At 40.2% G+C, this 17,738-nt stretch overlaps 1 protein-coding gene across 7 annotated transcripts in view; it reads right to left on the bottom strand.

Moving 5' to 3' along the window:
- The window catches only part of DYNC1I1 (dynein cytoplasmic 1 intermediate chain 1), a 186,583-nt gene that overhangs the window by 61,822 nt on the left and 107,023 nt on the right, over positions 1-17,738 (bottom strand). For all 7 annotated transcript variants that reach the window (XM_033052408.2, XM_033052435.2, XM_033052451.1 and 4 more), the window contains 3 exons: positions 13,219-13,381; positions 11,967-12,066; positions 6,990-7,115 (listed from right to left, as the gene is read on the bottom strand). In XM_033052408.2, the coding sequence (XP_032908299.1) occupies positions 6,990-7,115; positions 11,967-12,066; positions 13,219-13,381 (389 nt within the window). The remainder of the gene's footprint in view (positions 1-6,989; positions 7,116-11,966; positions 12,067-13,218; positions 13,382-17,738) is intronic.

Below are 17,738 nucleotides of genomic sequence, written 5' to 3'. Positions count from 1 at the left end.
AAGCCAGAATATACATTTTCACTTTCTCAGTACTTTTTCTGTCCTCCCCCACCAATGGCTTTGACAGGAGATAGGAGATTCCATCCCTTGTACAGGTGGTCCTCTTTGTCGCCCTCTACCAATCTGCTGCAGGCAGGTCTCTGCTCTCACCTAAGAAACCAAAAACCATTTTCCAAGTACTACCCTTAGGCTTCAGACGTATGACTGTAACTTCAACCAATTCACACACAATCTCTCCACAAGTATTGGGGCACTAATCTTAAGCCAAGTGATAGTTACTTTTAATCAACAAAGGCTCCAATGGGAAGAACAAAAAACGACAACTGGTATTAGCTGAGAACAGAGGGAAGAATCTAAAACAAAAGCCTAAGAGACAAGACATGGGGTCTTGCTTACTGACACCTTCTTGGTACAAACTGTGCTCTGTGTTTCCACATTCCAAATAGAAACATGGCAGAGGACAAAAGTTTTTAAATAGGAACAAAGTACATATTTTAAGTATGTCTTTCTATCACAAGCTGTAGCTGAAACTCTTCTTCTCTCCCAGTCATATAGTTAGAATTAGAACTTCCCCAAAACTGTAATTCAAAATGGCAAAACTATGCATCTGCATTAATTATTACAGTGTGCAGATAACCATGTAGGCACAAATGTAAGAGCAGCAGAGTGTGCCAGAGAAAAGGCACAACAAAGCTTTACACAAAGATCATCCTGCCGATGATGCACATGAAATTAAATCAAACAGCTCCTTTACCTCTGAAGAAGCCCTTCTTGGTATGAATGACATTTTTGTATGTGTTACAAAAACAACAAATTTGGGACCCTGGGTGCTGAGGTGTTCCCACTATGACTGCTGTCTCAGTATCTTCACAGGCAGACATTCAGAGGCCCATTTACCAGTGAACTACTATGAAAAAAAAGGCAGAATCTGATTCATGTTTAGGATCATAGGGTCAGGGGGAAACTCAGGTTGGAAAAAACTTTCTATTCCAAAGAAGGTTTGTGGGTTTTTTGGGAAAATTTGCAGTCAGCTCAGAAACACGTCTTCTCTGACATTTACCGCCCTTTAAAGATTGTTCACAGGTACCCCTCTCACTAGAAATGGAGGAATTAGGTAAACCAGCTCTGGAATTGGATGTGCTGGATTTTTGGATCGATTTTACTTAGGAAAATTTGTGAAGCTTAGAGAGAGTTCAGGGTCTTTCATTTCTTGTATGTCTCTGAAGAACTGAATCCTTCCTTGAAACTTAGGGCTAACAAGGTGAGGAAGTTTTTGTTGAAAAGCACCATTATAACTACAAGAGAAAATTTTCTTCATTTTTAAATTATTCCAACCATACTTTCTGGACTTTCCTAAACTTCTTGTAGTACTTCTTTTCTTTAGAAGCTCTGGAGGGACTGAGCTCTGGTCTGGCTTCCACAGAGAAGGAAACTCAAGGACAAGAGGAAAAGGAGGATATTAGTCATTCAGGCTTTTACCTCAGCCTGTTCCACACACAAGTCTTGTGGATTTGGGCGCTCAGCACCTTTAGAAGGCAGGCTGCTGGACCAAAAGGCACATCTGAAGGAATTTATGTTGATTTTGAAAGAGCAGACAACAACAAAGGAACCAAATCAGGAAAAAAAAATGAAGCAACTCTGGCCAATATCAGCCACTAAATATAGCCTTTCCCTTACCTCAATGCATCTAATTCTAAGATATGCATTTATGACTCCATCCATTTAGTTGAAAAGGGAAAGACCACACCAGGATAAGCAATGAAGAGTGGTCAAACACATAACTTAATGGCAGTGTATGGAAGCCACTACAAAAAAGCTAGGGGAGAATGAAACATTTTGTGGTGCAGCTGAGTAGCTGATTTCTGTACCCAATCCACCAATATTTTCCAAGCATGGACAGCTTTTCTTGAAATTAAAATAGAAAACACAAATCCTCTTTCCCACAAAAAAACCTGACAGTTTAGTAAAAGGATGGAACTAACCAAGTAAATCTGACTGCATAGCATTTTAGGAAAAGGACAGAAATAGCTGCAGCTACTGAAAGTGATATACTGCTGAAATACTTTTGTGATTATGCTAAAAGTCAATCTAACTCCTTGAAAGAACTCTTATATGGTTACTGCTTACTCAAATAAAAGCTACTTCATATGTGCTCTCCTTTAAAAATAGACTGAGTATAGTTGCTTCTAGGTGTCAGATCAGTACTTCTCACTGCCCTTTTGAGACATTTAAAAGACATAGTTGACAAAGAGGAAATTAGAACATCAGGAAATAATCCATAATAAATCAAAAGACAGTCAATGCAGTAATTTTTTGTTTCTGTTATCATTAGACTGGGTGTAGTAAAGCAGAATTCTTTACTTTCCAATAACAATGCAGAGTCCTCCAAATCAGAAAGTAACATTCAATTTGGTTTATTTGCATGAAACTAGTATCTTTAGCTGTCTTCCTCCTCCACCCCTCCTCTCCTGAAATGATGGATGTTTGAGGCTGAGATCCAGATACCTCAACCAACTTTAATAACCCCTCTTCAGTTCCAGAAGAAAGGAAATGGTTTGTAATACCCTCAAGTCCCTTAGATACACTGATTATTTCTTTTGCTTGTGACTTCTGTCTCTGCAGATCAGCTCTAACCCAAAAGCTATAAGATCTGATACAAGAGCAGTGCTATACACATGCTAACAGGCCCTGCTGAAAGAAGGGCTATAAAGCTGACTATTATCTACTAGCCCTTCTACTGCAAACTCTGAATTCCCATTTGCCTCACCTGCATAGTTGCTGCACAGTTTCAGATACTTCTTCAGCTCACTCTGGCTTAGAAAACTTAGATCAGACCACCATGAAACAGAAAGAATATCAGGGGCAGAGATGATGAGTAGTCCAAATAATCCTCATAATGAATGGATAATGTAGATTTTTATTTGTATGTTCAGGGAAAAAACACATTAAGAACATAAAAACACTTTCTGAAAAAGACAGAAATATTGAGAAATATGGTTGGTGCTACTCTACCAATCACTGGTGCAGAAATGTTGACATACAAGGCCAGCCCCATGCATTGCAGAAATCAATATAGGGTTGAGCACATGTTGAGTAAGATCATCAATAACTATAAGATACTATTTCTGTTTTTGTCACCCCCACCTAAACACAAACCAGCAGTAGCTGAGAGAAGCAGTGTGAACCACTGCTTGAAATTCTCCCAACTAAACCAAGGGAGAGTCAATGTGATTTCCATGTTGTTGCTGGAATTCATTCCATCTCTGGATACTGCCAAACCAACCCAACTAGGGATGACTCATCTGCATGGTTTCATAAAGTACTTCTGAAAGGCATGTGTCTTGCCTTTGGAATGCTCTGGATTACACCAAGAGTATGTGATGCTCCAGCATGGGGGAAGAGGACATCCCTGACTCTTCCCTACAAAGATATTCCCAGTCTGCACTCTGCAGTATTAACTGCATGCTCAATTCATTTCTCACTACCTAGGGAAAGAATTGAGCATTCATTCCTTTGGCAAATGATATCACCCTGCCTGTCCAGTTTTGCTTCTGAGACAACAATTTTTGCTTGCATAGGAAAACAAATGAACAAATTGCCCAATCCCTCATTCTTCCCTGCTTTCCTATTTCTAACCTTGTGGTAAAGAAATGTATGATGAGCTACAGAGGAAAAAATTTGAGAGTCACAGCTAAAATACTGTCAGCACATAAAGCAGAAATATAAAAACCCAAAGAAGGGCAAAAATAAAACACACAGAAGAAAAAAATATTCCATAGGAGATGAGAGTAGCAGCCATCAGGACTATTTTAGAAAGCATCTGATAGAGCACATGGCAGTTCACATGAATTAATGAGTAAGTATGTCCATTTGGCGCCAATTGTGTTTTTTCTTTTCATGAATATTAACTAAAATTGAACCCAGTATTTGTAACACAACACGTTGTAGAGATATGAAATTTACTACCACATAAATTTTATTAATGAGACAATAACTTAATATGACTTTAAATTAGGTAAGATTTTCATATTTACAGAATATGCCACCCCTCACATTTGAGGACTGAAATCAAATGTTTTGCTGACTGAAGTTAGGCAAAAACATCCTTGCCAGTAGGTTTTTACATCATTGTCTGTCATGGCTGATAGACAACTTTAGTTGAAGCCCTTTGGTTCTGGCAACTTTCAGCATTTCATGTTCTCCTAAGTAAGATTAAAAACAGCTTCAGAAGGAAGTAAAGAAAATGAAGAAATTCCATGGTATGCATCTGAATAATATATCAAGAAAGACAGGAAATCATTAAAGGTTCTAGCTTCAAGAATTTACCAAATGTACATAATTGGTGTCTGAAGTTCTCCCTGCTGCACTCCAGTCAGCTCTTTAGCCATCCAGAGATGCTCCACAGATCTATCTCTATTGAAGTTAGCAGAACCCCTGAGGTGAAATTTCTTAGAATTTTCACAGAAATGCCTTCATAAACCTATTTATTGATTTGGCTTCTGAGAAGTGGCTTGGAAAAGCTCATTGACAGTCACACCTGAAATGAGTTTCTGCTTCCTTGTGTCTTGCTCTCTGAGCCCCAAAGATTGAAAGGCAAAAGGTGTATTAGTCATCATCTTGTTGGATTTACTGAGACCAGTTTTTATAGAGAGCCTTTGGGCAGGAAAATAGAGCCCTATTGGGAAAATACACTCAAAGTGTGTTTGTCATATCTGGGCAATCTAGCTATAACAGTAAGGTGTGTGTTTGTCTCTAGCTGTTGGGCTGGGCTGTTGTAAGGTTTGGTGAAACAAAATTGGGCCTCTCTCTCAGAAGGCCTACAGGAATAACTGAATCAGGACTGAACAAGGGAATGTTTCTTTAGATATATGGTAATTTAAATGATATGGGGCTGACTGATTACAGAGTTAGTTCCCACTAACAGAATATGATGATCTATAGAACTGAAATCCAGACTATGAGCTAAGATACTATTCTTCTCTTATTTTCCATCTGAGTCAGTTACAACAAAACCTGTGTTCAAGAGACCAAGTTGAATACTTTTTGCTTCCCCATTTAACCGCATGTGGGTATCCCCATCTGATCTGAAGACATGCAGAAGACACTCCACATCGAAAGCCCTATAATGGTGGTTCAAAGACAGACCCAACTCTTAATGGACTTATCATGCAAAATATCTATGGTCAGTTTGAAAAGAAAATAAATATTTCCCATGGGCAGAACTGATGTTCTTTAGCTGAAAGAGAGTGGATCCAGGATATATGAGCAAGTACAGTGTCATATATGTCTCCCAATTCACTGGTTTCAAGGTTCCAGTTCTAAAAGCGACCACATCCAACAATCTGAGGATTAGACAGAAGCTTAGTCATGCCAAATCCCTGGCCACCACTTTGTCCTGTGTGTATTTTTCCAAAGGAGCATGTAGCCTGTCCCATTGCTTTCAATGTAGTAAGTCATACCTCTCCTGTTTAAGTGTATCTAGACACAATTTTAATTGAACAAATTGTTATGGCTTTTGTCAATCTTCCTCTGTGTTTGCAGGAGGACTACCCTGAATCTGGTCATTATCTTACAAAATCTAGTTTAAGGATTATCCTTCCTAGAAATGCCATCTCTTCTCTTGGAAGTTTTGTTCAAAACATTAAGCCTCATTTACATCATAGAAGAATCTGAACATGGGATCTGAGCTAAGACTTTAAGCAATCTGAAAGAACACACTGGCTGCTGAATATGATATCCAGGAAAATACAAGCCCTCTTTCAAAGGTAACACACACACACACACACACACACACACACACACACACACACACACACACATATTTATGTATATAAATCTGTATGGCATATTTGCAGGCCCAAACTTCTTGTGAAGTTGTTTTTCAGTTTAGCAAATTAGAAAAATATGCCCAGAATTAAAGGTTACTTAATCGGGTTGAAGCAGCAACTTCAATTCCAGCAACTCCCTCCCACTATGTTACATCTGATAATGTACCCAAGTCCAAACATAAACTTAGTTCAAAAAGATGTTTGGTCCTCAAATGTAAAATGACACTTAGCTTACACAATTAGCCAGGTAATACATATCCTTCCAAGAGAAGCAATTTTTACCACAGAATTATCTGCATTTTGCTAATCTCTGATTGTTAAGTTTTACTTGCTGAAACTTTTCCATATGGCTTTTTGAATACCACTGTCCTGTATTTAATTACCACAGAGGGATATTAATGAAGAGGTTTGAAATTTGGCCCAAGCCCTGTTCTACACTTTGGACAGTTTGATGGAGATAGAGCCAGTGACCTGAACACTTCTGTCAACATGAGGCTGTGCCATTTCACACACAAAAGCAGTGGCAAAAGAGGAGCGTTTAAACAGATATAAAGAAATAAAACACTCAACTATTTTTGAATTGTCCATTAACTTCTAAGCCAGCATAATTGTAAAGTAGCACTGAGTGAAGTGACGCACTATTTTGCTGACTTAAAGGACAGTCAAACCGACTGACCTAAAGTTGAATTGGTGGAGTAGTTCTTAAAATCAAGACCATTTTGATCAAGCTGGAAGTCAGACACATGTCCAAAAATGCAAAGTTTACTACCCAATTTTAAAGGCAAAACATGATATTGAGCAGAACCAAGGCAGGGGTAGGCAGCTTGAATGCAGAGGATGCGAGGAAGTGAACGTGGGTGGGAAAGCATGTGTTACTGCCTGGATGAGGAAGTGGTACACCACAGTTACTTCATAAGTGTGAGGGATTTATGAACTAAATCTCCTAGGGACTGTTTTAAATAGACAAAGAATGACATGCAGCCCTGACAGGCTTTTGTTTGAGAAGGCTGGTTGCCTTCTAAAAGCACTGGACTGTCACTTGTACTTTTACTAAAAATGCCCATTTTAAACCTTAACCTTTTCATATAAACAGTGGGGAGATGCACCATGTAGTAAATTGTTTTGTCTAAAGCATAAAACCAATGGCTTCCTCAGCCTTACCTGACAATGGAACACATATTCTGGTGTGGTTTTCTTGAACTTCATGTTCCACACCAAGGCTACTCCATCAGGCTCATGTGGAGCATCTTCATTATTGTTATAAGATGCAACCATCAATTCGGGGTACTAAAAAGAAGAAGAAAATGCAAATGAAATAACATGGATGATGAAAAACCAACACAAAATCATATCAGACAGAAGTAATCTTCACTAAATGTGCAATATCTGGTTTTAATTAAAATACATGCTAGTTCAATCATATTATTCTCCTTCATTTTGGTTTTACATTTTACTCATCCCTAACAACCTTAAAACCCCTGGTACTTGCTCTATATCACTTATCTCAAATATCACAAAGGCAATGTTATTTTCTACAGGTAATTCTTAAGACAACTAGAAAAATATTTATAAGGGGAATAAAAAGGAAGGAAGAGGAAAATTTTGAAAGCTTGAATAATTTGCTTAAACATCTCTTCAGGGTCAAACTGCTCTTAATTTATTTTGATAATAAGACACTATGACCATAGGATTGACTTGATTTTATTCTGAAATTCACTTTTTTCAGCATTCCTGAAAACTATTCTTTCTTATTTCATTGTTCACTCTTCTTCACTTATGCAGAGAATGAACTTGAAAGATCTTCGTGATGATTCAAATGGCAAATAAAACATTTTCTTCACAGAAGCTCAATTTTGCAAGATGCTGAGGTCATCTTGTAAAGCACAGGGTGACCTTGAATTCCACTGACTCAGTTAGATTGATGCAATGAGAACTCAAAAACCAGCGCCACACTTTTTTGTATTCCCATTTTCCACTGCTGTATAGTAGATATGCAACATCCATATTTATTTGCTTTGTTTATATATATATGTATCTATATATACATAGTATCATATATGAAAAATCATAATTTCATGATGACATTAATTTTAAAACACCGTAAGAAGTAACAATTTATCCACAAAAACATCAATTACTTTATATCTAATAGTAACTCCCAGTTGTCCACTCTGACATGTTTGACAGTAGGCACCTCTGGTAACCTTTGTCCTTCCCCCTAAATGTTTGCTATTTCAAGAGATAAGGCAGTGGAGATTCTGGCATGTCCAGAGAAAACCAGGTGGCTTCTGCAGACTGAGTCAGTAGCTCAAGTTCTGCAGGACGTACACTCTCCTCTTGTAAATTAGAAATGCCTTCCCTCAAAATTTCTCAGTATCTGCAAATTATTGTCACTTCTTCTCTTTCCCAGGTAGATTCCTGCCAAGCCATCCACCACTTTACAAGAGAACAGTGCACCTGGTAGATTCAAGGGAAGCAGGACAAGGAAACTCTCATTTGGGAGCTGTGAATTTGGTCCAAAGGCACTTTAACAATAAAAAAACCCCAAACCATCACCCTTTCTATCACTATTATTGGGGTCTAAACCTCTGCTCTCAAAATCCATTTGGAAGAAATAATGCACACAGCTGTAACTTCTGCCACCAGCAGCTGCTACTTCCCACATTCTGTACACTTCCATGGATAATGTATCACAGAGCTGATGATTTTTCTATTCAAGTTCGTTGCTCCAATTGAGCCTGGACCCACGTGTGGAAGAATCAGCAATGACACATGGACACCAGAGCCTGCCCCTTTCCCATTTTAAGGAAGCTCTGACTAGATTGTACCTCCAGACCCTGTCTGCTGGCACAGCTTGTGAGAATGATTTTGCACCCAATTCACTTGCATGGATTTAGGGGATGATGCAGTAGACCAACCATGTCTTCTGCCTCATTAAGACCTGAGGGACACCAGAGGGTGGATTGATTCTGAGATACCTGAGATTCCACCTCTCTGGACACCACTGTGCCAGCCCTGCCCTCAACTGCTCTCATCCATCTCACTCCTCTCCTCTCTCACTCCTGCAACAGAGCTTGTGAACACCTCTGAACAGCAAGCTCAGCTTCTCCTTTGAACCTTTTCATCCACACTGGCCCATGTCCAGGTAAACAGAGCGTGCAGCAGGCTCTTGACAGCGCATCACAGTTTTGGCTGAACAGGTTGGGGACCATTCACGTGAGTGGCTGAGCCTGCAGTCGAGAAGGGGCAGATACGTGAGCAGGCAGTAGCCATGAGCTCTCCTGCCAGCATGACTACAAACAGCTAGGGTGTGTGACCAGTCCAAAGCACCAATTTTGAAGCACTTTGAGGCTCATTCATGCTCCTGGGAAGTTTAGTGAGCATGGTTTGCAGCACGTCTGGCCATAAACAAACACTGACTCAAATCTTGCTGGTCTATTGGAAGGTTTCACAATCAGTTTATATATTTGACTAAAACACAGTTTAAAGTTTACACCTAGCTGGGTAACACCATTATGAGGTTTTTAGACTCTCAAAAAAACAGAGGTAAGTGCAGTACCCTAAATTCTCTCTGGCACTGTGCACTCCAATGCTCCACTCAATCTACTTCCACTTACCCAGTTTCAGTCCTCACCAGGTGCCCAAATGTTCTGCAACTGAAAACAAAATAGAAATGCTGCCGTGCAAAGCCTCATTCAGGGCTGCTGCCTGAGGGTCAAGGAAAGACACATCACTATCCCTGAGAGCATGATTTTCTTGGCTTTAGGTGATCTAAGTTAGCTTCCATGAACAGAGTAAGGTGCTATCATTCTTTGTGTTTACTCTCAGTCCGTTGGGCCTTTTCCTAAGATCCTTTAGCACCTTTGCCATTTTCCTGTTGCTCTGTGAAAGAATCAAGTGGCTAGAGGGTTAACTTGAATAGTATGAATGATCCCACATGTTTGAGACTGTATTCTACATGTGACTGGGAACAGAGTAACTTGTTTAATCAATGCATCAATGTCCTTTGTTTGATTAAGCTTCTATTTGCCTCCAGGCTGTTTCGCAGCAGCAGTTTTATCACAGAAAATTGAGCAATGTGTTCTGCAGTTCCCATGATTATTCAAGTAATTCTTTGGCACAGTGGACACTGTCATGTCCTGGAGCATGTGGGAGCAGCAGAGTTAGTGGTTAGGTGAAATACCTCTGTCTGGCTCCAGCTCTTGTCTCATGGACACAACTCAAAGCAGGAAAGAGAGGAGGCAACACCATGCTCCCAAGCTACTGTAGGGCAGTGAGTAGAAGCCCCCCACACAGAGAAGCCCCTGCTGGGGTGCAGGGAGCTGAGCATGAGGAGTTAACAAAGAGGAAGGCAGGAGGGGCCACCCTGGAACAAAGAGGTGGGAAGCAGAACATGCCTTCAAGCCCCAGGGTCTGAACAATTACATTTGGCAGTGCTCTTCTGAGGCGGCTTTTTTTCTTGCTGCCCTGGGAATACAGTAAGAGCTGCCTGTTAGGAAAATATCAGATAAGAATTCCATGTAATTTCCAGCCCCTGAACAAGTGAACAACCTAAGATAAGTGTTTCCTCAGGCTTATATTTGATTTCTGTGGAAATCCATATGTGCTTAAAGGCCACCCACATCACAATAGTGCATACCTGTTGCTAGGCTGATATTTTGTATGAAAGCAAAGGTATAAATCCTTCATTTCACACATGGGGTGCAGGCTGGTTATTACAAGAAGCCTCTCTGCAGCTGGTTGTTGTGCACCACCCAGACCTCCTCAGCCTAGCAGCTCACTGGGACCCCCTGACTCTTCTCCTCTCTGCTGCCTCCACATCCTCTGTGCAGGCAGCTGCCACCTTGCCTGGGAAGTGCCCAGAGGGATGGAAGCAGCTCTGTTGCCATTTCCAGGGGAAAGAGAGAAGCATGGATTGAAAGGCCCCATGCTCCTCACCCACTGCCTCTCTCCAGCCTGCACACCCCATTTATGTACTTGACCTTGCACACTTGCTCTGTTCATGTGCTTATCTAACGTGGTGCACAGAGATGCTCCTTCTAAGAGTAGGCAAAGCTTGTTCTTAACACTGGGCTGAGCTACCCCTGTAGCACCTTTGGCACCCACACCAGGGTGCACCAGGTCTCTGGAGACCCCATGGCATGTCTGAGGCTGGGCTTGAGGCCAGGATGGCAGACTGGCTTGTGCTTGTATTTTTGAACTCAATGTCCTCCTGGAGCAGTTTTGTTATATCTGTATGGTGGATTTAGGAGCAGAGTCTCCTTGGTTCTCTCCCCAGGGAAACCAGATGCTTTGCTCCAGGCCAGAACCTAGGAACAGGCTAACAACCATGAAATAGGACAAGGGGAGCTGGAGTAAAACCAGAACCGAATTCATTTAACAGGACCTGTGATGATGTCTGCTAATCCCAGCTACCCAACAGAGTAACTAATTAAACTGGTTTCTGTACTTTGATGATGTGATTGCATTGGTTTTGGAGAGCTTAAGCAGGTCTATCACCAGTTTTATTTTCCAATAACAATGCTTTGCAGTGCAGAGAAACTGGATACATTCCAGGCATGCTGCTTTAGCATGACCCAAAGCAGTTGCAGCCTCTTCTTCCATCACTTCCATCACAGAGAGGGCCCAGCAGTTTTTGGAAAACTTCTTTTCAATCTTTCCAATTCATTCAGATACTTTCATGCTTTTAGTTTTAATATATTATAAAAGTTAATTTTATTTATCACCATTATTTTTTATCTTTATATACTACTATATCTAGTTATGCATATTTAGTAAATTAATTTTTGTTAGTTTAATTTTAAAACTTTTGTCCTAAAAAAAAAATATTCATTTTTGGCTGATGGAGTGAAAGAGGGAGAAATAGTAAAGACTTCATCTTGGTAGGTTTGTTAACCTAGGGTTTTAACACAATATCCTGATTTTGAAGACCAAGTAACAGATAAAAAAAAAGACAGCTTCATTATTGCCCAGTACTCTTCTTTACAGAGAAATGTGCTTCCACTCACACAGGGCCCTGCTATTATCTCAGAAATAACATCCTGCTCTGCATAAAGAAGAGTAAAAAGAGGCTGGTCATACGTTTTATAGGGAGAATAGAAGTGGTATGGAAAGGTGTCTCCCAACTTCACATCTTACCTGAAGAGACCAATCCATGCAGGTGACCACACGATGCTTTGACCAGTGCTCATCGTAAAATTGCCGGTTAAAGGAAAGGTTGGCTCCTGCTTGAACATCTCTGTGTGAATTTAAACAAAGAGACAAATTTTCAAATACCAGGGTTCAAATGCTGTGAAAAGCACTGCAAAAGTTTTTGACTACTTCTCAGATGTCTGCTCAGCCTGGGGAAGTCTGCCACCTTGATTTAATTGCTCTCACTGACTGTCTGGCTAAAAATGATGCAACAAGAAACAAATTTTAGATCTGTTTCACAAAACCACATTTTTAAATTTCTCACTGCCTGCCTGACTCTTCTGGGTCACCCTGGGCCATCTCTGCCCTCTCTGTCTCTCAGGATGAATCTGGCCCTGGCATTCAGCTCCCTCTTTTCTGAACCTTCACCTCCAAGCTATAACCAAACCCTCTTACTTATGACTCCTGAAATCTTAAAGGTACAGCAGCTCCTCCCAGAGATGGAGACAGCAGATGCTGTGTAGGGACAGGCTGAAGCTCAGTGCTGGTCCAACGCTGCTGCCACACTGATGCACTCAGCTGGTCCATAGGGATGCTGTTCTGGGTTAACCTCCAGTAACTTCCACACAGTACAGCTACTGATTTACCATGAGGCTTCAACAGACACATAGCTGTTGCAACCTAAATATTTCCTCTCCAACTAACAAGTTTTTCTGCTTTGTTCCCATATCAATTGCTGAAAACAAAACTTGTCACTTCTCGTCTTAGCTGTTTAGATTGCAAATGCTTTGGGAGATCATTTTGATCCCCACAATGCATGGTACAGTGGGATCCATTACAGACCTGAGGCAGTAGTAGAATATAAACAACACTAGTTTGAATTTGTGAAAGTATCATAAGCACACACACGTACACTGCTGGAATGTACACATTTACATGTACATGTGTATACACACATTTATCTCTTTCAATTATTTTTCCAGAATTTTGAATTTCATCCCAAAAATGAAACAGAAGATTAAACCAGCTGAATAATACATCAAATTAAAAAACCTGTCAAAATCCAGATCAGTAAAGCACAAAGGTATTTTACCACATAATTTCAGATGACAAAGTGACCCAGACCTTCATGAAAAGATTATGAGCTTTTCCTAACTATAAAAATGTTAAATTTTGTTCAAAGTTAAGGCTTCCTATTATTGGAATTATCTTTATAAAACTTATTTTGCAAAAGCAAAAAAAACCCCTCCAAACTGACCCATCTTTCTCTTCTACGTCTCTGCCACTATAGTCAAAGAAGATGTCAGAATCTTCAGCCAAAGCTCGCTCAATTACACGTATTGTGCGGTCAAAAAATATCAGGAATTCTTCTGAATGGAGAACTTGTTGCTTTTCTTCTTCTGTCAGTTCTCTAGGAGGAGCTTGGAAAATGAAAAGATGTAGTTAGGAGTATGACATTTCACCCCTTTCCCAATGAATCAACATCTTCAGTGGGTTTCTTTTGACATGAAAGCTTGCTGTAGCCATCTCAGGAGAAAAATCAAAGCTTTACTCTTAAAATCATGACTAAGAAGTTTTTAATATGTCTAAACATACTCCTGTATATTACCAGAATGTAGCATTTACATAGAAGAGATCCTGTATCTTATGTATTTATTATTCTGAAATGGAAAATACTTAAACCCCCCAAATTAAATAAACTCAGTGTTCCTATTTCAGGAAATGGCCGTGACTGACGTTTAGGCAATACCTGACTGGAAAAAACAGAACACTTATGTAACAGGACCTGTCAGAGGAGCTGAGGATAAAATAATCTTCTTAACTTATACTACAGTTCTTTATATTAAAAGGTCTCACATAATCTCTCCCTTCAGTTCTTCCAATTTATACGCGGTATCACTGATAAATTCTGTCTTTGCTTCAGAGCTTTTGCGAAGTAATGAAGTGAATAACCAAAGATATTCACTGAGGCAGCAAAACTGAAAGCAACCAGCCAAACAGCAGTTTCTTTAAGGCAGTGTTATTCCTTGCAGAGCAGCCTAAGGCCCAGAGCAACAAATGTCACTGAGCCATGGGCAAAGCTGCTCTGGGAGGGGTAGGGGCTGCCTCGGGCAGCAGTAAGAATAGCATGTGCCCCACAAGATGAAGTTGCTTCTTTGCATGTACACAGAGATGCTAAACCTTTACTTCCAATATTTCCAGTTTGGGCCTTCATTTGAAAAACACCGTCTTTAAAGGATGCATCAATGCAGCCTCTCCATCAATTTAATGACCTGTTGGTAAATTGTAACTCAAATGTGAGGATCAGAGGGCATGAAAGTAGGGATGCTGCTGTTACTACAGTACAAAATTCTGTTCTCAATTACATTAGCAGGGTCATATTGATATTGTGGCAATATTATATATTGGTTATGCATTTGCCCACATGTGTTTTTGAATCATCATTTTGGTTATATTTCAGAATTGCTTATATTTCAAGAAATGACTTTAACATCTTTACAGTTACCCCAACCAACCTTGTAACTAGCCTATATTCCCAGCATAAAGGGCTCTGTTTGATAGAGTATTTTGTTCCAAATTTATAATTAGGAACACAAATAACATATCATAAACAGATTTACTGCAAAACTACAGAGACTGCTATGTAAGAGTTTAACAGGTGATCAAAGGTCTCCTGGATTTGGCTTTACACTACAGATTTGAGGTGTTTACCTGTGAAAATGACCTTGCAGTCTCCATAGGCCACAGTGGGTTAAAACACCAGCAGCCAAAAAAGGGAATTCAGCAGTTCAGAGAACACCCACCATTACAGCAAAGTTTAACTCCCAGCCCTGTCATACATATCTCAGTGTCAGCCCTGTCATACATATCTCAATGTTTAATTAAACAATGAGTGACACAATTTCAAGCTACAGCTCGAAATGATTTTCTAGTTTCTGTGTCATGCCACACAGCTTCTTTCAGTGATCAGGCAGATGTGGCCCTTGCTCTCCATCTGGTTTTCCTGTGCTTCACATTGGATTCATGCACTCCAATGCCCAACTGGAAGGGGCACGATGCCACCACCAGCCCCCAGGGCAGGAACAGATGGAAAGGCACAGCAGCAGGCAGGAGTGACCTGGTCATCATTCCTGCAGTACTCAGCTCCCTGCTTCCAGCATTCCTGCTCTCAGAGCTGCTGTGGCTGGGAGAGGCTGATATCACCTCAAGTTAGCCTGAAAGCATTAGCTCTGAAAGACAAAATCTCTGCACTACACCCGAGTTAAACAGAGAGGGCAGGAGAAATACAAAAGGTGGAGGAGCAATTTGGCCCTCAGGAGACAGAGTAGCTAGGAAGTTACAAACTTTAGCTTTTGGTGCTCCCCTATGGCCTTGGCCCAATGTCTCCAACCAGCAGGTAGGTGGTCCCTGTGGAGCTCCACACATCCAGAGAACATCTGCACCCCCTCACGTGGTTCCCCTGAGTAGCAGAGAAGCAATCACCAAGGCAGGAGCACAATTTGCCCTTGAGTGCTTTACACAGAAGCAATGCATGTGAAAGAAAAAGAGCAACTAGCAAAAAGTACAGCTTGACCTATTGCAGCATGCACTTCTGAACAGTAATTGGCACTGAGGGAACTCATCTGGCAAGGAAGCCTGTAATGAGGCAATATCCCATCGTCACCACTAAAGCATTGCTTTCCGAGAATCGAAGACAACAAGCATGACAATGCAGCAAAGTGGCATAAAGAGGGGGAAAATAACTGCAAAGGCAACTGGAAAACTCATTTTAAACTGCTCCAAATGGTAAAAATTATTTGCTAACTCAAATCCTCTCTACAGCTTGGAAATATAAATTTATTACTCGGCCATTTGCTGACTATAACTGCAAAGAAAATATATCCCAAAATCAATAGAAAGGGGAAAGGCAAAAAAATAAACAACTTGAGAGCTGTGGAGTGCTCACAAGCAGTGGAGACACACACGATTGTAGTTCTACCACAGCAAAATCTCCCTTGCAGTTAGCAATGATCTGTGGGAGGCCAGCAGTCTATTAAACCATCAGGAACACCTTGGCTAAAGTTTTTAGGGCATAAATCAGCTTACCTCATTCATCTGACTGACACACCAGATGCCCCCTGGCAATATTAAGCTTCATATTTTAGCCTTATTTTCTTCTTTCATTCGGCTGCCTCTGAAGTTTTATTTCAGGCAATCTCTTCTTACAAGAATGTTAACATCATTACTTTTTCCAGTGTAAAACATTGCTATAACCACTGTAAATACATGAAGTATAAGCAAAAAAAGCCAAACAGACAGGTTTGTTCTTTCAAATATGGAGGTTTTCTAACCATTTATCTTTCAGAGACATTTCCATTTTCTCCTTGTTCCTTCTCCCTGTCTGTCCATTACCTCAAATAAAATAAAAAGAACCTATGTAATTTTCTGCAATTTTTCGTCCGATGTGGGAGCTTACAGCGACTTTGATCTCAGCTTTCAAGAAACACAGGCTCTCTTCAAGGAAAACTGAGAAACGTAAGTAGCTGATCAAAGTGGTTTTTTGTTTTGTTTTGTCACAGAGACCTGTGTGATGTGACAAAATCTCCAGAAATTCCCTGTAAGAATACAGCATTTGTCTTCAAGTATCTGCTCTCCCTGGCATAAAACCCAAACCAACCACATCTAACCTTCTGTGCTGAACAAAGCCCAGTGCAGTGTGCAGTTTACCACTGCTAAAAGTTACGTGCTTATTGCCTGGAGTGCAATGAAATCTCCTGCAAAGAAAGCTCCATAGTTTGCTCCTGTTTCGACACCACAGCTTCCTACTGAACTGTTGTGCCTGTGCTCTGATCCCAAAGGAGCTGAACCCATCTGTGGCCCTGCACAGCCCGTGGCAGGAGGAAGGATGGTGCAGCCACCAAGTCCTGCCTAGCAGGAGCACCACAGATCCCATGTGTGCAATGACAGCAGTGGGACCCCGCACCCACCCTGCTCTGCAAGGGGCTCTGGGGCTGTGCTGTCAACATCTTCTATCACAGAAGCCCTGTGTTCATGCTAATATGTACAAAACAAAATCGAATTTGCATTTAAAATTAAATTGCTGTACAGAATAATATATGCACTGAGGACACCACAGGGAAAGAAATTGTGAGGTGTATCTGTAATGAAAGATATTATACATTTGTGCTTGAACAGGAAGGCCTAGAATATGAAACAGTAGTTGAACATGATGTGAAAACAACCAATTTATTCAAGACTTATTTACAAAAATCGGAACATTTTATCATTTCATGTGACCTAACATAATCTTCAGAAATACCATATTTCACATCAGGTCCTTTGTCCATAAATTTCTTTGGACAAAACAGAAAGAAAAAAATATGATATTAGAACACCTTCTTGAATCTTTAGGAACAAAGATAAAATTGCCGCAGACTTGTTCTTATTCAGCAGAAGCATGTTTGTAGTAAATACAACATAAATAATGGGGATAACAGTGCAGGAACAAATTTAGAAATATTCAAATACCAGGATTTGAATCTTCTCTCAAGGGAGTTAAAAAACATAAAGAAAACAAAACGAAAAATCCTACCCCAAATTTAAATAAATATAACCAAGATTGTCCTAGAATCTCAGCAATTTCTAAAAGAAATGAAAATGAAGTCCATTACAGGAAAAAAAATACCAAACCAAAAGAAAAAGACCAAAAGGACTAAATGAATGTAAGAAAGGGCAAACTAATAAAAACAGTAAAGCAGGAAGCAGCCTTGTTATCAACCCAGAGATATAATGAGAGAC

Source organism: Catharus ustulatus, chromosome 1 (assembly GCF_009819885.2).
Source record: "Catharus ustulatus isolate bCatUst1 chromosome 1, bCatUst1.pri.v2, whole genome shotgun sequence".
Lineage (NCBI taxonomy): Eukaryota > Metazoa > Chordata > Aves > Passeriformes > Turdidae > Catharus > Catharus ustulatus.
The sequence above is the reverse complement of the archived record's forward strand: the minus strand, read 5'-3'. Positions and strand labels throughout refer to the sequence as shown.